The sequence below is a fragment of the Platalea leucorodia genome (genome assembly GCF_965183815.1).
Source record: "Platalea leucorodia genome assembly, chromosome: 1".
NCBI lineage: Eukaryota > Metazoa > Chordata > Aves > Pelecaniformes > Threskiornithidae > Platalea > Platalea leucorodia.
Genome location: NC_138823.1, coordinates 72,139,687 through 72,164,115, shown reverse-complemented (window position 1 = coordinate 72,164,115; position 24,429 = coordinate 72,139,687). Strand labels below are relative to the sequence as shown.

Sequence of the window (24,429 nt, the reverse complement as noted above, 5' to 3'; positions counted from 1 at the left end):
TCTTGTCATATTAAATATTCTCTTCCTCAAAAGGTAGCTTAATTTATTTGTTCATATTGTGGTAGTACAATACTGTAATCAAGATTATTTTTTTTTCTATTAAATAGCCTAATATTACAACTGTTCTGCAAAAAGCATACAGCATTACGAAGACTATCCTTAAATTTTCTATCGTACATCAGTTTTGTCAGCTATCTTCACGTAACTTGCCAGCTTCTAAATAGCTGTTGTTACAGCTAATGTTACACGCAGCAGGAGATGCACTATCCCCCTTTCCAACCCCATGTCTTTCAGCTGCAGACCTGTCCTTTTCTCCAGGTACCTGCCTTTCTCCCAGACCTCTGAGCCCCAAAAGCAGAAGGGACCTCACACAGTCCTTCTAGACGGGATAAGCAGCTATTGAGTAGATTCACTGCAGTGAGGCACTCTACTGGGCAAGGAGAGCATCAAAAAAAAGAGCAGCAGATGCTGGCAAGAAAAGGGAAATATGCTAGGTTACAAAATACTGGAGAAAGGATGAAGATCTGCATTTCCCCCAGGTCTCCAAGGGAGAAGAAACCTGCATGGGTAAAATATAGTCCAACAGACTGAATGTGAAAAGATTCCATGATGGAAAGGAAACAAAAATGGGAAAGAGAGTGAGCATAAAAGGACTACAACAGCAAGGGGAAGTTAACAAAACAGAATTTCAAAGGCAAGTTAACACAACAGAGCCTTTTGCTGTCTTAACATTTAAGGCAAAAAAACCCCATACCCTGAACATGACCACTTGAGCAAAACAAAACGAAATGACTACTTACATGTTTTTGCCGTTGTTGTATAAAAAACTTTTTCCTTTTAAAGGAAATTTTCAATATGTTCACCCTAAAAGAAAGAAACAGACTATGAAATACTAAACAATGTTTAGAGGGGAAAAAACCAATGAAAAATAATACTGTATACTGCAAACCTATAAGATTATAGCTGTTAAATATTCAATGAATAATATGCAACCATATCCTGTGTTGAGTGGCAAATAGGTGTCAAGAAATGCAAAGCAAAAATTTCAGCCAAGGAAAGGTCTTTTAAAAATTAAGACCTCAATTTTGAGACCTTTAAATAAAATCTTCCTCATTTACTCTTTAAATAGCTCACATAGCAATTCTCTCCCACTAAATCTATTCTTGCAGCAAAAACTTGATGACATCCTTTACTAAGCCACACAAATGTTAAATGTGTCAAGTTTGTATAACTTAAGAATCATACGACAACTGTGACTAAAAGAACAAAATTTAAGACCCTAATGACACAACAAGGTTGGTCATACAAGACCTGAAATTTCCCAGAGACTTCACAGAATTGGCTTAATACTGTGAGAAATATCATGTACTTGTAAACATGGTAGTTAAAATCATAATTGTAGAAGGATGAAAACTATAAGAATGAGTGTTAATATATTTTTCACTTCAATTATTAACATTGCTGCATAATTTATGTGGTAATTTTATACAGAACTGAACACCTCTTTTCTATATATACACAGTATGAACAAAGATTTTCTAAGGTAAGGATTACAGTTGGAATTGGTGCTCAAGCAATCTTCATTGTAATTATATGCTTATCAGTTTTGCCAAGTTAAACAAACTTCTAGATACCCACGCACCTTCCTACAGCAAAACAAGACTTGTCTAAAATACCTGAATTTTCTCTACAATACTTTTACTTCAATAACTGAAAACTTACACATATTGGAAAAAAGCAATCTATGATCAGTTAGAATCATATGGATGCCTTGGAAAAAGCTATTAAGGTCTGATCAAGTAATATCTGCCTGAAAAACACCATCTACACACCATGAAAGGGTTTTGGAAGGTTGCTGCTGAAAGCCTCAGAATATTCTCATCAACTGACAATGTTTCACAGCACCTTAGTTTTCATCAGGTGTGAACTATATTGAAGATCATCTCAGTTCTTACCATACTTTTTACACCACTCCCAGCAAGTGGGACAATGGCATATCATTCTCCACTGCCCATGAGAGAGAGAGGAACTTTAATTATAGAGCAACGTTCCTCATTCGTACAGGATTGATAGAGCTGCCAGTTACAAACAAGAAAGGTAGCGGAAGAAACAATCCCCCTTCCTGCACAGAAGAGGTGGAAAACTGAATGTGTGCCCATTTCTGAAAATGCTTTTCTCTATCAATTACAGAACAAGAAAGAACCATGAATTTCATTCACAACATTCTTTGGCAACCAGGCAAACTGTTGTGCAGGCTACTAGAAAGTTTAAATCATAATCACCTCTCCTGTCAGGCCAACTCTTGAAATGCTTGTACCATTTGACTTGCTACCTCAAATGGTAGTTATCTGTACTGCTCATCTAAAAGTTCTGAATTCTGAACTTCCCAATAAGTCATATAAACTTTTAGTTGCATTTACTGAGATGCTACTCATTTATATGTAAATCCTTTCTTAATCCTAGTGCTACTCTGCCTGAACTAGTACCACTCAAGTTTTGCATTTCTGGTTCTTTCTCAACACATTTCTTGACTTAGATTAAACTTCAAATAAGGTTTTTTGAGTCATTCTCAGCTTGCACAGTCTCTGTCATGGCCTGTTTCTACCCTAATATACAGCCAGCAGAAATGCAGAACACAGGAAAACTAACCTTAGGGAACTAACAAAAATGTAGCCCACATCCAAAAATACCAAAACTCTCTCAATCCTTCACTTTTTTTTTTTTAAAAAAAACATGATTCACTGCATGAGCACATAATCACTTCAAGTCAAATTAGGGCTTTAAGTCTCTATATTTTGACTCTCCTCTAAGCAGAGCATCTCTCAATTCCATTCATTCTTCTTAAAGTACAACTAAGCCTATTTAATTCAGAGACAAACAACACTTGCTAATCTGACAGTTTTATTTAACATTAACTAAAAATCATTTGCAATGTTACACCTACAAGTTGAGTGAATGTTCGCATATAGCACAATCCACAAAAAAATCCAAGAGATTAAGGTATCAAAGGATTTAGATTTAACAAGTGCTTGAAGATGCCACATCCAAAACATGATCTGAATAGAATGCAGGTATTCTAACTGGTGGCTCAGCTGCCCTTATCACTCACCAATAATCTGTCCAGTGACTATGCAACATTCACAAATGATTACATTTCACCCTTTACTGGTAAAAATGCTCAATACTTGAAGCATATTAATAGTGATACATCTTTTGGGTCCTGTCATCCTATCATTTACAAGGGTCAAAATAGATTTGTCACTTAGTGGGCAACAGTATTATTCATTTCTGATCAAACTGGCAGTTATGTCGTAGCACTTTAGTACTAACAGCTGGTATTTTTAACTTGAAGCAAAAATGTTTCTATAGCTGAAAGTCTTATACTTTGCCATTGGAAGATTCAGCAGGAAAGGTTCTGTCAAATTTGCTATGTAAGACTGTCAAGTTGTTTTTTAAATTTTAACCAGCAATGTAGAATGCATTCCTCTAGCAGTTTCTCTGAAGTTTTCAAAGCAAAGAAACTGCATACGCTGAATAACATTTAATACACAACCTTAACTGCTGCTGCTGTAGAGAGTGCTTGTGTGTTTTTGCCATTAAGATAATATTTTACTTGCAAAACGAGTTTGGAAATTATCACAAAACAGTTGAGCAGCCCCAAGAATAACTTTCCAGAGCACATAAAATACTGTGTTAAATCCAGAGTTATTTTTTAAACCTGCCTTGACTTGCATTGCCTCTGACTGATCAGTCAGCTCCTTACGTAGGTTGCTTTGATTGAAAATCCTCCTTTTGCCAAGGCAGTACTCTCTCACTGCCTCTGTTCCTGAAAACTTCTGGTCCCCTTTGACTACTACCATATGGTATAGTTGTATTGTTGTCATCCACGAATGCTGCACAGTATTTTACTTAGTTTTGGAAAGAGTGCTTTGATGGTGTTTGCTGCCACCTTGAGTTCTACCACGTTTATGGTGAAGCTTGTTCAGCCCGTAGGAAAAACTACTTACTAAAAATGGTGTTACATAAAAAGCCTTGAATGGGTTTTTTTTATGCATTCTCAGGCATATACTGTTCTGTAAGAAATCTCCTTACCTGCACACCTTCAGCCCAACCAAGATACACTAAAACTCCAGGCATTACAGAAATATAACCTGCTTTGAGGTCTAAGAACAAATTGAAAGTGTACACTACAAATACAGCACAGGCTAGTCCGCTCCGGTGACTTTCCTTGCTTGCTTGTTTTTGGGGGACAGGGAATGGACACCATTCCTGCGTGAAGAATTATGACTAACTCATTCAAAAAGCCAGAAATAAAATATCAAAAAGTTATTCCCTATCTAGTGAGTTTTTGCTCCTTTCAAGTTGAGAAGATATTTTTAGAGAGAGCAGGAAAGCTTGGAACAATTGCATTAGCTGTCAGCTGAAAATATTGCTGCCTAAACCTCATGTTGTAGAGTGGAAATTATTTGAACTAAAAAATCTGTGGGTTTTTTTTTTTCCCCTCCGTTTCTTTTTGTAAATGAGAATAGGTTTTTGTAAATGATGTTTTAGCAGCTGTGTTTTAGTCCTCTGTGCTCTCCAGGAGTAAAAGTAGCACAGTTGTGGATTCCTCCTGTCTTGTGTGCTATAAAGCTCTCTTTCCCTTCCCTAAAAATCATATAGTCCTGGATTTTAAAAATGCCATCGCTATGGTTTCCAGGATTATTATTATTATCCATTCATACCTTAGGTCACTAAGTTGGCACAACAAGACTTGCAGAAGACAGAAAATGTGCCTCCAGCTGGCAGTTTTTAAAACCTGCAGCTGTTTGAAGAAGCTGAGAGATTGACATAAGAAAGGGCAGAGCTCAGGGCACAAAGATGAAAGATAAAATCTTTTAGGCTTTAGTGCGCACTAGAGATGGAAAAATACAAGATGTCACTGTGCTGTATGACAGCATTATTGACATACATTTAGAATGGTTACAGTACATCCAAGTGAACTGAAAGACAACTCACTGCAAAGAAAAATCCGGAGACTGGGCAGTACATTTTCCACTGAAAATAAATCAAAACTTATTTTCTTGCTTTCCCATAGGAAATATCTATTAGGTTGGATTCATAATGAAAGGATGGAATGACTCGAGTATTTAAGGAATACTGCTAACCAGCACCTTTTTATGTAATTAAGGAGCAAAGAGCAAGTACAACCCATTAGAATGCACTTTTCTGTCATGATTAAGAAAATGTTCTTCAGAAAAACTGTTACAAATTATATGAGGAAATTATGCATAACATGATAAAGCTATACTTGATAAAGTATACAAAAAAAAAATCATACTTATTTTAAAAAAGAAAGACTGAGAAAAATTCTTTCTGATCCAATCCAAAAACCTTAAGGAAAGGCCCAGCTTCCATATAATTTCTAATTTGTTATCACTTTCAGTATGGCATAAATAACAAAGCCCATAAATACTATAAATGATTATATCTTAACTAATTTCTAATGTCATTCACGTCAGACATCTTGTGCACGTTCCTTCTTCATAGAGATTATTTTCTACAGCACTACCAAGCATTCTAATGTTTTCAGTATCACAGAATAATGCAAAGGTCTCTACCCTGAAGACTCAAACTTTTTAACATTATATAGCCTTGTTTGATGACATTTAAAAATTTGTCTAAATTATATTATCCTAGTTTCAGTAAATCTAAAACTCCAAATAACTCATTTTACATTTCTTTTCTGAGAAGGAAGTATCTTGTTGCTGAATGACAGGATAAAATGATCAGATCATTAGCTGTTGAGCTTTACTAGTAATACTGATTTAAAAAAAAAAAGACATATTATTGGGTATAACAGCAGCAAATCTCTAAGACCACAGGGTCCTCCTAATCATGTACTAAGACCTGTATGCGAATTAACTTGATCAAGACTTCACACAGTACAAGGAGTCCAACAGTCTTAGAGAATTAAAAGCCTAAGCAACAGGTTTCATTTTTATCTCAATGCAAGGAAATCTCATTATACCCCATAAAAACCAAATTTATGTATTGTGGCCTTCTTTGGAATAAATGTTAAAGCAAATGGAAATAAGATTGAAAAGACCAGACATATTTCTTTACTAGTAAAGGAGTTTACCAGGGATAGAAGCTTGTGCAGATGAGTTTTCTATATACAGCAATTCCACCGGATGCAATCCCAATCATGAGATCTAGATTATGGAGATCCTGCAAAAGAAAAATGCTGTAAGAACACGGATGCAGTTTCCGTCATTCCCATTTATGTACTTGTAAATTAATTTTCAAGTTTTCTATACTTAAATTGCTACTCCTCAGGCAAAAATTCAATCACATCTTTGGATTTTTTTTCTCATGCATCTCTTTCCTTCAATGCTGTCTTCTAGGTATTATAAACTTGCACTCATTAAAAAAGTTGCAATGTTCATCTTACTACACTAGATATTCTTTAGGGCAGTATCAGACTAAATTTTCAATTCCAGGCTTATTAATTTAACCATGTGAAAGAAATTGAAGTACTTCCCAAGATGAGTCAGGCAAATGACACAGAATTTTGGGAACTGAACACAAACATCCTGATTCTAAGCTGTTTAAGACAACAAAGGAAAAAATTCCTTATTTTTTCCAAAAAGGTCTTACCAACAAAGACTGGGCAAGAGGTGACCACAATTCTGCATATGAGAGGATGCTAGAGGAACATACATGTGTACATGAATATTTGGTACACTAAACTGAATCCATTGTTAACTAAAACAAAACACGTGCATTAGCTTAACACGCTCAACTGGAAAACCGCATCCATACATCTACAATCCTTTATATGTATTGAGATACTCAAGAGGAAACACATGCTTATGTATAAGCAAACACTTGAGTTAAAAGAAAAAAAAAAAAAGAAAAGGGGGTTGGGGTGGGATGCTGAATGGTCAATTTGAGTCTAAACCCAAACTGAAGGTACAAAAGTTACAAATCTTGGCTTCCTATTTCTCCGTGATCAAAACATACTAATACATTATTTCCCAAATTTCTAAACAGAGCTGAACACATGCATAAATCTACATGTAAGTGTAGAACCCATTGGTTAAAACATCAGGTTTGACTCAAAAGTAGTTTCAGACTATTTTGTAAAGGATGGCCAAGGGCAATGGATTCTCTTAAAGCCTTCAGTAGCTTAGCTGCTCCTCTAGATGGTACTCTGTGCTCAGTTAATATACAGTTTTCTTGTACGTCCAATCCAATTTCTTTATATTGGTAAGGTACAGAAGAATAGAACAGATAGCATGTGCTCTAACAATACTTTGGAAAGTCTGCAATAAATCCTTTAAAAATAGTTGAATAGAAGTGGGATACAGGCATATGAATGAATGAACCTGAATCTAATTTGCAATGTGATTTATAAACCTCTAGTGAAATACCACAGCAATTCATAGAGAACAAGCATAACCTATTTAATACATAGTGCACTAACACTGAATACTGACAAGATGAGAGAAATACCGGTCCTATCTCTGAGAATATAATAAAAGAAAATCATTAGGTAGGTAGCAGTCCAAATACACTTAACATCAAGGTAGCCCAGAATCAGCTGAAATTATTAATAACCTTCAGCAACCTGCTGCCCCACTTTGCCAGGAACTGCTGCAGAAGCCTGTATTATTAGCACTTGGAGCTTACTCTAGGTTTCTGCTTTTAAAAATCAATACTGAAAAAAAAAACCCAAGTAAAACAAAAAAAACACCAAAAAAGCCCCAAACAAAACAGCTTTAGGAGAAAAAGCTGAAAACCTACATGATTTAGCAGAAATAAAGGATTAGCTAAACGCTTGATAGGGATTAATTAGGCTAAGCTACTCTATTTTCTCCGGGAGCTTTGTCAGAACAAAGTTCATTCCCCATTCGCCCCAGCCCAACACACTCACCTCCCATGCTATTTTTTATAATGAATTTTCTTGTGTTAAACCTAAGAAATCTGAAAACAAGATTTTGGACTTGCATAAAGAAAGAGGGTCTCCCAAAAGAAAGATGATGTAGACATGCAGTTATTTCCCTTTCAAAACATCTATGTTGTTAAATTGCATAAGTAAGAAATAACATGCATATACTTTCCTTTTTACCTGTTTCTTTAGAGAGATACTCATAAAAAAAGTTATAAAGATAAAAATGATCATGCCAGGCATCTAGCTAGTTAAATAGTGATTCACATTTGATTTCATCTACAATTACTATCTGGATTTTTGTAGATATGGAAGTAATATTGATTCTACAAATTTCCTATCTTCCTGTCTGAGTAAAAATGAAAGATGAGTTAACATCAGACTAATTATTGAGCAGATGAGATGGTGGTCCAGAGTCAAAAGGATATAAAGAATTCAAGAAATCTTAATACAGTTTCAAGGTATTGAATTCACTCTCCTGTGTTGCTTAATACTAGTTCATTTTTGAATATTACAATTTTAGCAGTTTAGATTTATCCTCAGAGAAAAGCAGAAGTGTTTGCAGATGAAAACTGAGCTCAACTTAATTCACTAATGGAAGTTTCATGTTTAGCAAGTTGCTAAAGAGAAAGCTCACACTCGACTTCTGGAAAATATCTACCTTTGTACCATAAAACATTAAAATTAAGGAAATTAAGTATTCATCTGTTCTTCAAGAAACATTATCCAAAAGTATCCCACTCTCAACCACCAGTACAGGAGCACCATCTTCTTTTGGCCATTAGTACAAAAGCCAGGTGTTACCTCTGCCATACACAATCCAAGAGGACTAAGACTATTTTAGCAGCAAAGGTCTGAACTGTAAGGATCCACAAAGATAAAGCCTTTCAAAAAGCCACAGTTTAACTAGTCCCTGCTAGATCTGTTCAAAGCACTGGGATCTGACAAAACTGTAGGCGTGATTTAAGAGCAATACTAAGTAGGGGGAGGATATCAGGAGGCATGGCAAACATCCCTGCCAAAGCTAGGGTATAACATGGTAGCCTCTGTGAAGCAGCAGCGTATTGCGGGGGGGAGGTATCCAACCTTCACTACAAACTTCAGAAACAGACTGTTTCAAACTTCAGAGAAGTGTCATTTACAGCCAATATGGGCTACCAGATGAGACCAAATGTTGAGGAGTATTCTTCCGTAGGACTGCTACAGCATAGGCAAAGCACTCAGCAAATGGAAGTCTATCTACCAGAAGACAATGCCAAGAACATCCACTCTGACACAATCCAGTCCTGTCACTTTTCCTATAGGCCTTCAGGAGCATAATCAATAATAACATGTTGGTTGAAAGGTTTGCCTCATCATGGCATTCAGTCCAAATGACGACTTGTAAGCGATGTTTTGGAAATACAAAACTCCAGAGACAACCAATCACACCTCTACTCATAACTCTTCTCAGCTTCTGGCAATTTACAGCTAGAGGATTTCCTAGATTAGAAGCTTTTTGTATGTTTAATGGACTCCAGTGAATCATTCTTCCACTGAACTGCCCAACTGCTCTTGATACCTATTTTCACCTTGGTCATCCATTAAAATAGCAGTAATCCCCACAGTTCAATTGCAGCCATATGAAAAAGTTCTTTTTGCTTAAACTTGTCGCTTTCTAGGGAGACTGAAGATCCTTAAATCCTTTACTACCAAGCAAAAAAAAAAAAAAAAAATTTTTTTTTGTTATTCACATTCTCCATGCTGTTCACCTGCTATAGAAGGCTTTTCCTTAAAAACATTCATGATTGTTATCCTTCTCTGTACTTTTCTTATTCCATTACCCACTTTGAGATAAGGAAGGGAGAGGAAGAATGAAACTCAACATTCAAATTATACCAAAACACAGATTTAAAAGATGTCATGACATTTTCTATTTTGCTTTCTATTTCCTTCCTAGCAGATTCTAGATGTTCAGTTCAAGTGGTGGAAAAAACAGACCATTTCAAATATTTTCATCCTTCAAAAAAACTGGATTGTGATAAAAATATTAATTTGGATTGAAACAGTAGCAGGACAGTCTGCATCTTAGCAGCCTGGCATAGAGAAGACTGATTCAAATCTGTACTCTATTTGATTCAGATCACACAGTTTGTTGTCAGGCAGAGTAGGGGCTCATGACTAACATTCTGACAACCCATGAGCCTCAGGTCATTAAATATGAAACAATACACTGGGGAAAAAAAACCCCAAAAACAACAAAAAAACCAGTTTAAGTAGATATCTCCAGAAGGCATTTCTACTCAGATAGAGCAGCCCAGTACGCTGCAATGAAATTTCCTTTAGTTGAAAATGTCTAAACCCACTCTAAACTAAGTCGGTAATCAATCATCTGCACTACACTTCATTACGTTTTTATAGTACAAGCTTTATGCCAAAATAATTTGCTATTACATAAAAGCACAAATAGTAACTTGCACACTAGGATGCAATTAAAAAAAAGTATTTTGGGGATTTGTCTCAGACAGCTAGTGCTATGAAACAATTAGATCCTAGTAGCTAGTGAAATACTAGGACGTGTTTCTTATCAATGCACACCCTGTACCTGAAAGATTTCAAATACATTTTTCATGGTCATCTTCCACGCTGTTACAGACTGCTCAGATTTAGCCTGGAGTCAGGGAATACAGGAATAAACAAAAAAATCTCTACATTCTTAACACTGTGTTAGAAATTCAGAGAGAGTAAACTCTTAAAATATCTGCTAGCTACATCATAGCACTGAACAGAGCATTCATTTTCTTTCATGCTAAGACATTCATAAACTTTCGTAAAACTATTACATAAAATATATTGCAGTATTGAAACAATTTATCTTAAAAATATATTGTTACTCTTTCGAGGATATCTAGCTTATTTGGTTGAAATTCCAGCACCTATGTTATACAGAAATTATTGAAAGATTACCCAACTCTTTAATTAAAAAAAAAAGATGATAACATCAACACTGAAACACTACTGTTTTTATTGCTATTAAGTTCATGTAAAAAAAGGCATATAATTCTTTTTCCAAGTGAAAAATCACAATGTAAACATACTCTACCACTGTGCAATTCCACTCCATAGAATTCAAGTGTTCGTGCTATATTTATGTAGCAGGACTCTGCTTCAGATTGCTTGAGGCCACTAAAAGAGAGGGGAAAAAAAAAAAATTATATGGACCATAGTCAAAAGTAAAAGACATATTACATTTATTCCAAATGCAGAAAAACAGAAGAATCCCACAGCCCAGTGTCTGACAAACAAGCCTCATTAACTAGTGCCACAAGTTCTTCACTGGTGAAGACCCTCCTAAACTCCTCTCAAAAATCAAGCAAATGATACACAGTGTTACCACCTTAGCCATTCTGGACCAGTTATTTTTAGAGTAATCATTTTATTAGTTTTGTTTAAGGGGATGAGGAAAAGATTCCCGTATAAAAGCTTCCTTTATAACAAGAAGCTGTATCTGTAAATATTCTATATTGCATAGTCTCTCAGAAGGAAGTAATTTAGAAGAAAGATTAGAAGCAGGAACATACTAAAAAAAGAAGGGGGAGAAAGAAGATTAAATAAGTTAAAGTTATGAAACTCAGTGAGGAAAAGCCATCTGAGTTTATCTACAATCTGTAAGTCCTGAAATACTTTTTTTCCCCGCTGCTACATGTGAAATGTGCTGCAAGACTTAAAAGGATTCTATCTTCTGGTCTTCTAGAAAGCATCTATGATTCTCAGACTTTTTTTTCCCCAGACACAAAAGCTCAAAAATCCCCACACCTCAAATAAACAGATTATATGTCTTCATGGAAGGGCTACATGGAATCTACCAGGAGTTTTAAAAAACAAAGAATTCAACGGTAATCCCTACCTAGCTGGTTCTCCCATGCAGCCTACTAATTATTCATCTGAGATGAATGCAATGTGGCCTAAACAAGGTTCCTTTAGGCACGATAACGAAAGTAGCCCCTTCCAATAAATTGCAGGGCCAAGACCAGTCAAGAACCGATCAGACAAGAGGCAGCTCTAACCTGGAATCGGCCAGAGCCTATTGACATCGTGCTGTGCCCACAGTGATCCTGGGCTCACAGCACAGATCAGCGGTTCAGGCACTACAGCGTGTTTGAGTAACTGTAAGAACAGAGGCTGAGGGATGCGTGTAATATCTACACACATCTAAGTAGAAAAGACATCCGATATCATCCTATCATATCTGCAGCTAAGTTCAGGTAAAAACAACTCTTTGCTAGGCGACCTTCCCAAATGACACACATAAAATTACGTTAATCAAATGTAATTTAAATACAACCTGTAAAAAGCTGACATAACATTGTGTTAAGAACTCCAGATGCAAAGGCATTCCACATAAGGCAGTAACTCTCATTTTTAAAAAGGGCTTTACCTCAAAATGTGGACATCTATTACTTCCAATTAATATCCATCTTTTCAAATTCCTGGCCATCAAAATACTATGCCCTGAAACAGCTACTCTAGGAAAATCTACATCGTGCTCCATGAAACGGAAAGCTATCTTGAACTGGAAAGCTGTTGCCTGCAGTGTGGCTTGAGGATGTCACAATATTGGAAAAAAGAGCAAAGACAAATAAAAGAGCTATTTGTCACAATCCCGATATAAACTGCTTACTCAGATCTACATCTACAGTGACTACTGTCACCTTGATTTTGAAAAACATCAGTAGACCTCTCTTTCACTGTGTCAGAAAAGTAGAGAAGAAAACCAACAAAAAGACCATTTTACTATAACAGGATACTGAATATGTTTGCAAGAGTACATTATTTTCATTTTTTAAATTTTGATGAAGAACTTTGTTCAGAAAGATGGGGAAAGTCTGTTGCCTACTAACAAGATATGCCTGCAAATTTTAATTTGCATACACCATCTACACCAGACCAATCAAACCTTGTGTCTTGAAGGGCCAACAAGAAAAAGCATCTCAGCACAGACTTTTTTTCTTGTTGTTGTTACACCTCCCTACTCAACTAGAGATTAAGTGAAACCTTGAGGTCCCTGAGCAGATGGTAGTTACTTGGTGAGAAAAACAGGCAAGAGGAAACCAGTCTTGGTGTCTCCTTCCAATTTTTATAGCTTTTGATACCCAAGGGCTAGCAAACATTATCTGGAATATAAGCATCATATGAAGTTTCAAACGCATCCTTCTCCTCAAACTGATAGCTAGATCTAGCAAGCACTATGAAAACATTACCAATTTGGATAATATCCACATCTTAAGACCTCAGGCTGCTTATGTATGAAGAAGAAACAGTAAGAAAACCTTGTTAGAACAAACTACATACAGAAAAATCCCCCTATGGATTTAGGGAAAAACATAGAAGGAAAATTTCTGAAGCTGTACCAGTTCAATATGACAACAGTTGCTTTCTCAACAGCTACTTACTGTCCACTGAATAGTGTCTGATATGAACATGTTCATAGAACTACGTTCTCATATTTTGCAAAAAAACATAAAGACTAGCTAAAATAAACTTGCATTGAGCTACAACATAAAAGACATAACATGGCTTCTCAAGCCTGTATCATGTATCAGCAATTCCAGCCTTTTAATTTTCCTTTGTGAAAGTTTCCCAAAGGATAGATACTAAAGAATGAAAAAGGATAGTTGTTTATAAGGCTAGCTTTGCAATCCTGTAGTCTAAGAATGCCAATTTAAAAGGGATAATAATTTACAGATATCCCATATGTTCTACAGTAAATATTATTTACTCCAGATCAGCAGAAATCTCATCCCAAAACAACACTGCTCTCCTTAAACTGTAAGAAGATAAATTCTCCCTTTCTGTCTTTCCTTTTCAGAAGGCCTGGTGAACACCAGAACCATTCTTGTCAAGTATGTTACTGGCACTGATCTAGTCAAAACCATGTCTGAGACGTAAGTATTCACTATGAATGCCAAAGAAGGATGCAAGAAATACTGCCAGGATATACAATAATTTGTCTGCCTCTCCCTGCACTCCAAAATAAATAGGCCTGAAGAGCTCAGTTTCAAAAAAGGTGTTAAAACAATAAAGAAATATTTTTCCCAGTCCAGTCTAGTCAAGTATTTTTATTCAGAACTCCAATTGCCACCACCTACGTGAATTCAAATACAGCAGTTAAATTTCTCAGTCATCAAGGCTTCACTCTACCAAAACCACTCAATGAAAGCATCAATTTCACTGAAAGGACCCAGAGAAGAAAGAAGTCTTTCCAACAGATCCCACTACACCTTCGTCTGGACCAATGGTAATTTCTAGTCTTTTCTCTGAAGGCTATAACCAGTTCTATATCTCTGGCTATGATAGCACTAAATACATGAGTTCAACCCAACCACTTCAAGACTCTTCAGAACCTTCCCTCAGTGGTCTCCGAGACGATTGCTTCCTAAAGACAAGCAGATTTATTCATGCCTGTCTACAAGTTCCCCTCCAAAAACCTCCGAGCCTACTAGAAACTGCAAATTAATTTGGAAGGAATAGAAGCCTCAGCTGTTGTGTTCCTGAACATGAACTGCTAGGAAAGCAGTCTAGATTAGTACCTATACGGCAGGAATCGTTGCAGTTAGAGTTCAGTGGTTGTCTCTCTTTCACCCCATAAATGACAAAGCAACATGCATGTTCTGGACTGCTAGGCAGCACACATGGAGTTCAGAACTACTCACTACACCCGCTAGCAGTAAAGAAACAAGAGGGAGAGGTGAGAGTACTGAAAGACGACAAAAAAAGTCAAGGAATATCAGGGGGAGATAAAAATGGAGATATTTCAGGGTATAAATCAAAGAAACCAGGAGAGCGGGGGAACTAGCTCTGACGCAGTAAAGATACAGAGAGAACGAGTCCATAGAGATTTGGATTTCATTTGCTCAAACGCTCCCAGACAATTTCTTAGGTTGGCATATTTGCATTTGGCTTGCGAGTATCTAATCAACACCACTAATTCTGAAGTTGAAGTCTTACAAGAGACAAGTGAGCAGGGTCAGAAAGAGTAATTAGCAGTGGACTGACGGGAATAATCTGTTGTAACCTTTATATTACACTCAGGAGAGTGAAGAGAAAGCACAATGTTAATTGAAGTGTTTCATGGTTTGGGTTTTGTGGTTTTTTTCCCCACAGACAGACAAGAAAATCTATAGGATTTCAAAAATGGTCAAATGTCCTTGATCCAAAACATCTAGTACATCATTCTAGATGGCTGCCATTAGTAATGTATAATGCTAACTGATCTACTAGTTGTTATAGCCAGAAATTTAAACATTTTAACACATTAGCATCATGCTCTGAATATGATTAGTCTAGCACCTACATGATAAAACCAAATATTTCATTTAATAGAAGCTATATGAACTAAAACTGTCTGTTGTACCGAACCTACTAAGAACTTGAGTCTTCCTTTTGGCAACTTTTTTTTTTTTTTTTTCTTTAAAACCTCAAGAGGTGAGAGAGAACTAAAAGTCAATGTTACCTGTGTTGCTCATGTAGCGATTCTACTTTGGTAAGAAAATCTTTGTTCTGCTCTGGTATAAAGCTGTAATTTGACAGATATCCTGAATGGTGTACTGAAGAGTTATAGTCTCCAAGTTGTGCTGTTAGGAAACAAGAAACACATACACAAAGTTTTCATAGTTAATTGATTATTATTTAGAACAAATTCCTTCTCCTCAACAAAATACGTACACATATGGGGAAATGCACGAATTACAAATTATTTCCCAGCAGTGTTGAACACAGGGAATTGTATGACATTAGTGAAAAAAGATTTTTTTTTTTTTTTTTTTTCAAAATACACTTACCATAACTATAATCTCAGGCACTGAATGACTTAGTACTTTATTTAGTTACTTATATAGCCCTGCTTTTGCATCACAAGCTGTAACACCACCAGACAGGCATTACATGCCACACCAGCACAGACGTGCAGTACTGTAACATTAGAGGAAACCAAATTGCTTTGGTAAGAGACTGCAAATGAAATCAATTTGATGTACATTTACTTGACTATAACATATTAGAAGTCTTCAACAAGATCTGCCACTTAAAAAGCATCTACTCTTCACACTGTCAGGTAAAAATTGTTCAAACTACCAACTGTGGCTCTGTCCTAACAATTCAGTTGTTAAGTCTTGCCTCAGCTGAACATGAGTTACTTAACAAAGCACAAGAAGTAACTGCTGATTTACATGTAACATTACCAAGCTGCTACCAAAAGTAAACACATGTTTACAGCCAAATAAACTTTAAAAAAAAAGTTCTCTAAAACTTTATCCCTTCAAAAATGATACTAATTAGTAGATTTTTTTTTTAAAATAGTTACTAGATAAAAGCTAATTCTTATCCACACAGTTGGTGGTATATCTGAAAAGAAATGAAAGTATAAATTACCATAAGTTTATAGCTTCAGTCTATGCAAGTTTTCTTTAAAAACTAGGTCAGAATAAGTTTATGTCCTGGAAAACATAACAAACCTTTTACTTGTTATAAAGATGCAAGGTTTGGGGCAGCAGAGAGGTTGCTTCAAATAAAGTACTTGCCTATTTGCCACAGATTTACGTAGTTTCAATTAAGCAAGTAATTCAAACCCCATATTTCACGAGATCTGTGTTTTCATTAAATAGTTGAAGAGATTAAACCCAAAAAAGAAGGTATGTTTAAGCAAATCACTAGAACCTGTACTAATCTGCTTTTTCCCTAAGGAGCATTAAATAGTTATTACAAAGCATTAAAGCTTCGCAGAAATTATTTGTATGACTCGTAATTTAACACAAAAGAAAGTACTTGTATAGACTGCAAACAATTCAGCATAGAAAGCCCCTCAACTAAATCAAAGAGAGCATACTTTTAGGAACAATACTATTACCATGATTTTCCAGAAAATGCAAAGTACAAAAGTGTGATTTAAATGATTCAGGTTGGGGCTGGGCGAAGTTGTGGACTTCAGAAATAACTTACAGCTACAATAACTATGGAGTATCTGTAATGCAGGGAATAACTAATATTTGCCACTTACATATTCAAAAAGTATGATTTCTATGGCCTAGAAAATAGAACCACTGTGATACAAAACAATTGCCAGGCAAATGCAGTCAGAAGCTAATATAGTCGCACACCTGTCAGCATCAAGGGAAATATTTAAATAAAAAAGAAAGTGGAATGATAAACAGTAAGTAATTTGTTTTGAATGCAGATGTTCCTGCAATGCTTAGCCCTTTCTTTTTAAAAGTAGCCTGAATTTTAAATTAGTTAGCTGGCAAAAGACTAAATATTTACCATTAGAACCAAAACACATATTTGAACACTTCTGTCAAATAATATCTCCCTGAAGAAGAAAACAAAACAAAAACCAAGACAGAAGATCCAGAAGTATAACAAGAAACTTAAATAATTTTTAGGAATATCTATATACTAACAAAAGTCCAAGTCTCTGCCAAGACTAAGGCTACAGCAATAACAATAAAAAAACTTTTTGAACAAAGTAGGTACATTAATAACAGTGTAAAAATAAAACACAATTTCACAGATGACAGTAGCTGATTGAAGACTTTATTAGCCATTAACACAACCCATCTTTTCTACGAAACGCAGTCTACATTTTTAAGGTTTCTTTCAGCTAGTTTGAATTACATTCTTGTCAATGTGAAGAGACCAGATTGCCAGGAATAAGACAATGTAATTGTCCACTTTAATTTTATTTTCGTTAGGTAAAAATATTTTTTACTGTAGTTTTACCTTCTCTAAAGAGGGCAACTGCTGTTCCTTCATACATTATGAGGTAGAGTCTTCTTGCTCATCTTCCAAATATGGAGGTTGTTCTGGTCTTTTTTCCTCTTCCTCCTAGCTACCTGAGGTCATGTCAACAAGGGGAGCAGTTTAGAGTACTACTTGCTTCTCCAACTCCCCAGCCAACTGTTACAGTTGAAGAGAAACTATAAATGTTGATTAGTAGACGTCTTGGAAGACTAATGATCTTGTGCAGGATTTAATTATACAAGTAGGAAAAAAAACATTAGGGCATATCAAGACCTCAGTAAGAAGAAAAACCCGTGAGGTTTCTACCTCTTTACTGGATTTCTCCAAGAGAGCAAAGGGGCAGGAAATATTAAAGACCTATCTCTAATCTGAGTTTCTCCTGACATAGCTTCTGCTCTGATCACATGAGCCAGCAGATACTGACTCAATGAGGATAAAGTTACAGTAAAAAAAAGCATATTTTTACCTTTCTCCATTCTAGCCAACTGTTACTCTTTAATTCATTATAACTGGGAAAGAATATAAAGTAAAATGAAAGAAAATGGAACCAAGGAGGAGTTAAGAATATCAGTTATTTGAATATCAGATTTTTGTATTTTAGAGTTTTATATCTAATATGAAAGGCTTTAAAGAAGGGAATGTGGTAGACCATTCATTTAGAAGGCCATATTCAATAAAAAGAGGACATTTATTTTATAACTCTTAGTAAACGAATAGTGCAATAGCCAAGTAGCCACAGATTAATTTTCCATGGATGAAATCCCATGTTGACCTACCAAAACAGTAGTTGTACAAGCTCTCAATACAGTAAGAATTTATAAATGCTTAAAAAACAAATCAAAATCTTGAGATCATATATGTTTATACAGGATATGAACTCCCTATGCCTTATTGAAGCCTAAACAAGTCATCTTTTCTTCAGACTTTGTAAAAAGAATTCGTTCAGTTAGAACAATGTGGTGGGTATATACTTTTGTTTCTTTCTCCTGGCAGCAAAAAGACTTTTGTGCAGGAAGGCAAAGAAAAGGAGTAATTAAAATTAAAAAAAAAAAAAAAAAAATCACACATTTTTATAGGATTCAGATACAGAGGAAGGGAATACCAGGAACAAGCATATTTATGTAGCACTGAGATTTCAGCAGGAATCCTTTGGGTACACAGGCATCTTCCCTAGAAAGAGAAGCTTGAGTACCAGCTATATTGCTGCATTAAAGGGGGGGGTGGGGGGGGGGTGGGGGAGAAAAAGGGGAAAAAAAAAAGAAAAAAGAGAGCTTTATAGAGGGAAGATCTGACACATATGGAAGCAAAAAGAGACACTGATGCCAACAACTCTTACAGTAACTATTGACGCTTCATTTATTCAGTGGTTTCTTCCAAGAAAGGAAGAGGTCAAAGTTTCATTGGTCAGTCAGCTTATATATACCCTTATATAGGGTAAAACAGCACTGATCTCATTTCTGTCTTCCACTGCCCCAAAGGGAGGGTGCAAGAACGACAGAGCCAGACTCTTCTTTGAGTTGCAAACCAAAAGGATAACAGACAACAGAAGTTTCAGCATTGGAAATACAAAACTGAACTAGAAAGGCCCTGAGCAACCTGATCTGACTTTGAAGAAGCCCCTTCCAAGCTAAATTTGCCTGTGGTTCTTAATTACATGAAGTTATTTTTGACATCCAAGCTTTCTGCTACATGACCAAGATAATTATTTGTTTAGTTCCAGTTTAAAAATTAATTTTGTTGTTTCTGAATGCTAACAGTACCAAAATACCACCATTTCAATTTGGCCCAGTTTCCACAGGCAGCCCCAGAAAACATAAAGCCTTTAACTTTGTATAACTTAAAGACTGATTTCTACTTCCTATCTGTGTGATATCCTCCAAGAAGACAAGTTGGTCTCTGATTCTACAGACTTTGCTTGTAAACAATAACAAAAAATTTGCATACGAAGTAATAGCAACAAAACCTACTTCTGCATATGGGTATTACAAGTAACTACACATCAGAAGGCAAATGTATGAATAGCTCACTGGCTAAGCATGATGGGAAATCAGTTATAGATAATATGGACAATTTGGTCCAAAGGAATGCCTACAAAAGCTAGTCCTTGAAAACAGTTTAATATTAACTTTCTAAAGACCTGAGAAGTATACCAGAAAAAAAAAAAAATCAAGTAGTTTCACATTGAATTTATAACTTTATAACTTTTTGCAGGGTTGAATATTTTAAGTGACATGAATAAAACACAAACATGAACTGAGTTGCCTGGCTTTAAAAGAGGATAATTACATAGGCAGATCAGGTTCCCAGTGGAAGAGAAAATAATGAAACAATGCAACAAGTCTGGCACACAAGTTATATAACTAATTTAACTTTTATCAAGGAGTAAAAATTCTCAGGTATAAAATTGCAATCCAGGATTAAAATATAGTTAAGGTCACATGACTGGCCTCCAAATTAGGATGGCAATAATGACTGATGTGCTGAGATGAGAGTGAAATATAATACTAAAGGCTAATGATAAATTTATCTTCGTATGAACACTGAGGTACAAAAAGAAAAGATACTTCCTAATCTCTACAGTTCAATCAGTTGAGACATTTTAAGTGATCACTTCTTGGCACAAATACAGAACAGAAGAAAGATGATGCACTGCACAGCATAAACTAAAGCAGTAATTATTTCTCAACAGTAACTACAAAGATTTGGGTATGAAAACGCTTCTGGAATCAGAAAATAATCCACTGCAGTAGAATTCATTTTCAAAGAACCAACATAGAAGTGTAGACACTTATTAAAGAGAGACTAAAAAGGAGCATTGAAATGAGCAAAATCCACACAGATGTACGAGATTAAAGACACCACATTGAAAATGGTTATCAGAGACTCTAAAAAGGACCAAAACCCTCATAAGTAGATGTTGAGAGACGGAAAGGTGTTTCAATAAGTGGAACCTGTATCCAAACAAGGATGAGAGCATGAACACTAACCCACTCAACCACTGAGTAAGTAAGCATGATGTCCCTATTGGACAAGCAGAACTAGTTATCCTGTGGATAAAACTAACCTGTTTTGTAAAAGGAAATAATGCTTCACACTCAAGAGCCCTTAAAAAAGGTTCAATCTAGAGATGACTGTAAATAACTGCTTATGACCACTTATGACAGCTGGTCACTTTGTGGTAAGAAAGAATGAGAAATTAGGCACTAATAAAAACAAAGGAACATTCGTAGAAAAAAAATGCCAACTATACATACACAATGCTGGTCTCCAAGTTATCTATTACCACTCCAGAATGAAAAATGAGTTAGTATTCTAATACCTTTTATTAAAAAAAAAAATTTAAAAATCAGCAGCTTAAAACCCAGCCACAGTTAAACAACAACAAAAAAAATCACAAGGAAAAGGACAAAGCAAATTAGAAAATACAAGTTATACTGAGTTGCTGTTTCTGCATCTCAAATACAACACGTACTTCAGAAAACATACAGTCACAATCAGAAAAAAGTATTGAGAACAGCAAAGCATAATCCAAAGTACAAAGTGTGTTCAGTTTGAAAAAGTATGGAGATAAGAGACTTAAGGGAATAATTATCAGTACTCCCAAAACATTAAGAGGTTTTGCAGAACTAATACATCTTAAAACTACTCTGATCTTCCGTCATGTATGTTGTCTCTCAGCATTCACCACTACTCATTATCATGAGTATAATACTGTACTACATGGACCTTGACCTTGGGTAACTGTTCTTTTCCCCTTTTTAGTTATGTTACATAGAAATATTTAATAGGTTCATCCACCTTAAAAATACGTAACAATAGCAACATACCAAGTCTATGAGGCACTATAGAAAGTCAGTTCCTTCAGCTACAGCACTGGCCAACATGCCAATCTGGGGTTCTCTACTCCAGAGACTACAGCACTATACTTTTTTTTTTTTTTAGTGTTACAGATTCAAAAAATTATTTGTGGCATAGTGGAAGAACACCAGACAAACAATACTTGAAGTAATGATCTCCTGAGGTGGCCTCTCTGTTGCCTAGCACAACTGTAAAATATAATCAAGGGAAAACAGTCCAAAACAGCTGGACAGCTGCTGTATATAAACTATCAGGGCAGTCTTAGAAGAGCTGTTGTACAAAGAGATGCTAGCAAGCTCAAGAGCAGCAATCTAGACCACAGTGAACCATGTGGAAGAAAACGAGTGTGTATTTCAATTAATCTCTCCAAGCAGATTCTTGTATTGGGAGTTTCAGCACCACCCCACAGATAACACACTGGTACTGCTGGTGACAGGTACTGTAAGAGATAAAAGGTACCTGTGACTGAACAGCATTGCTGCAGGCTTCAGAAGAACAGATAGGACATGCACGCCATCCTCAGACTACCTACCACATCTGGCAAATAATTTCAAACACTGGAAATTCAAGTCAAAATCCTCTTTGTTCATCCAGTCTGATTTTGATTCTGAGGCATAAGGGCTGCAGATGCCCTGGAGAGCAGCAGGAACCTGACTGACTTCTGAGCAAACCTCTCAGCTTACATGATGTCCTCCTCAGCACTATTTCACTTCAAAAAAAACCCATAGGTGGGGAGCACACACAGAGGAAAATCCCCAAATACTAGCTATGAAAAGAGGCAGGTCTCTGAAAATTAGGAAGCCTGAGGTTTCAGTGTAATTTCTATAAAAAGAGAGTGGGGCAAAATGAAGGCAAGCTAGAAGAGTCAGGCCAGAAGAAAGTTGATGGGGGAATTATGTGGTGCAACTCTCACTGTGCAGCTGCTGTTGATGTTCATCTAAATCTTACAGCCCACCTCCTCCTCTGGGATCTCGGCCTTCTGGAGTTCTCAAAATTCTAACACACCCTCTTATGCCTACTCCCTGAGGGACTTGCCCACTAAGCTCAGCTTTCCTCGAATCCTTACCCTTGCCAGCCTTCCTTTTCTTAGAAGAGGTTAAAGCCCATTTGAATCCCAAGTGATCAGTCAACTCCTTCCTGAACAAATTCCCAAAGACAGATAGCAGCGTGCTAGAGAAATCTCCTGGTTCTCAAAGCAGAGCTGAGAGGGGAACAATATCATAGGAGGTAAGAAAGACCTCAGTCACAATGAATCATTGAGCAACTGATGCTCAGGCGAAAGAAAGCTTAGAAGTATTCATAACATCTTTTGTTGGTGTTGTTGCTGTGCTTTAGATTCAAGTCCCAATGCAGCAAAGGATTTACGCACGTAAGGAAACATTCCTACCAAACCTACAGGACTTCTTACATACCAATAGTTAGTCATTTAAATACTGTTCTGGAAAAGGGAACTTTCTACACTAAGTGATAGAAAACAAGTGATGCTAAATCAGCTTTGTGACACTTTAAATAAAAAGCAATACAAACACTGCATAGTTCCCTTATTTAGTTTTATACACTGTACAACATTCCGATTTTACACTAGTAAAAACCAAGACATACAATTTCTCATTAGATTGTTTTTTCAGTACAAGAGCATCCTTCAGACTTCACGATTTCGAAATTATTTGAAGCGCACCTTAATAAGTTCTCCTTAAAAAAGGATTTAAAAATCTACTGATCATTTCTATCACAAGACACATTTACCGATAATAAACTAACAACTTATTCTTCAAGTGCCTGAACTGTATTCGTAATCAAGTTTAGTCACATGCTATTTAGCCACAGTATTCACACCCACTGGTATTCCCCTGTAACTCAGCACCAGCAGCCAACACAGGGTGTGCCACGACAGCGCAGGGTAACACATCAGAGCCGTATTTCAGAACCGCTGTGCTGAACCCAAACACCTGTGCAGAGGGCAACACAGAGAAGCAGCACTTCAGCGGCACAACAGACATCACCGTCAACTGTCCCTTTGCGAAACTCAAAGCCTGTGAAGGTCAACCCTATGACTGCCACATGTGAAAGCTATAGTTAAAAAGCAAGAGCAGAAATATCAAACATCAGACTTCATGCACAATGGAAAACATCTGCCTCAGCCCTCCCGCCAGTGACAGCTGCTCCACCTTTTAAATAAATAACCATATGTGAGAAAGAGCAGCCCAAAAACCACCAAGAAGTGGCAGCAAAAAGAAACAGCTCAAGTAGAACAGATCCATGGCTTCTTCAGACATCTTTTTAGTGAGCAGAGACCTCATATCCAAGAACTTCAACTCTCCTTAATAAGAATGATTAGAAATTAAAACACCAAAAGAAAACTATTTAAAACAATTTAAGTTGACAAGAATCCTAGCAAACATGACTAGATAATGAGATCTACACACTCAGATTTCAGGTCTTTCCTATGCCATCATCTTTAGGTAAATGGCAACAACCTGGGAGCAAAACGAAAACTTTTTTTTTTCTTTAAGGGAATACATCTTTCTACTAAATGTCTCATTCTTTCTCGATGCAGAGAATAAATATAGGTATCATACAAACAGTAAAAGAAAGGCCATCAGCTAGCAGAAAAGAACGTTTGTTTGTTTTTTATTAAAAGAAACAAAAAAACCCACTGGTAGTAGCACTATCATAAGTTAGGAAAACCAGGCAAATAGCTGCATGGGAAATTCCAGAATCCACCAGGAAAGAAAGAGATTAAAACACAGTAGCACCCTTCCAGTCTTCACTGACCTTCTATTGTTCTCCTTTGGTACAAATAACTGCATTAGTAGGTATCCAAAGCACTAAAAAGGGAACAGTCATAAAACTGAAGGGGAAAC

At 36.3% G+C, this 24,429-nt stretch overlaps 1 protein-coding gene across 2 annotated transcripts in view; it reads right to left on the bottom strand.

Moving 5' to 3' along the window:
• The window catches only part of PTPN3 (protein tyrosine phosphatase non-receptor type 3), a gene marked incomplete at its 3' end in the record, with an annotated part of 96,225 nt that overhangs the window by 56,003 nt on the left and 15,793 nt on the right, over positions 1–24,429 (bottom strand). For both annotated transcript variants that reach the window (XM_082307220.1, XM_082307221.1), the window contains exons 7-10: positions 15,426–15,546; positions 11,011–11,098; positions 6,122–6,210; positions 801–864 (exon numbers count right to left, since the gene is read on the bottom strand). In XM_082307220.1, the coding sequence (XP_082163346.1) occupies positions 801–864; positions 6,122–6,210; positions 11,011–11,098; positions 15,426–15,546 (362 nt within the window). The remainder of the gene's footprint in view (positions 1–800; positions 865–6,121; positions 6,211–11,010; positions 11,099–15,425; positions 15,547–24,429) is intronic.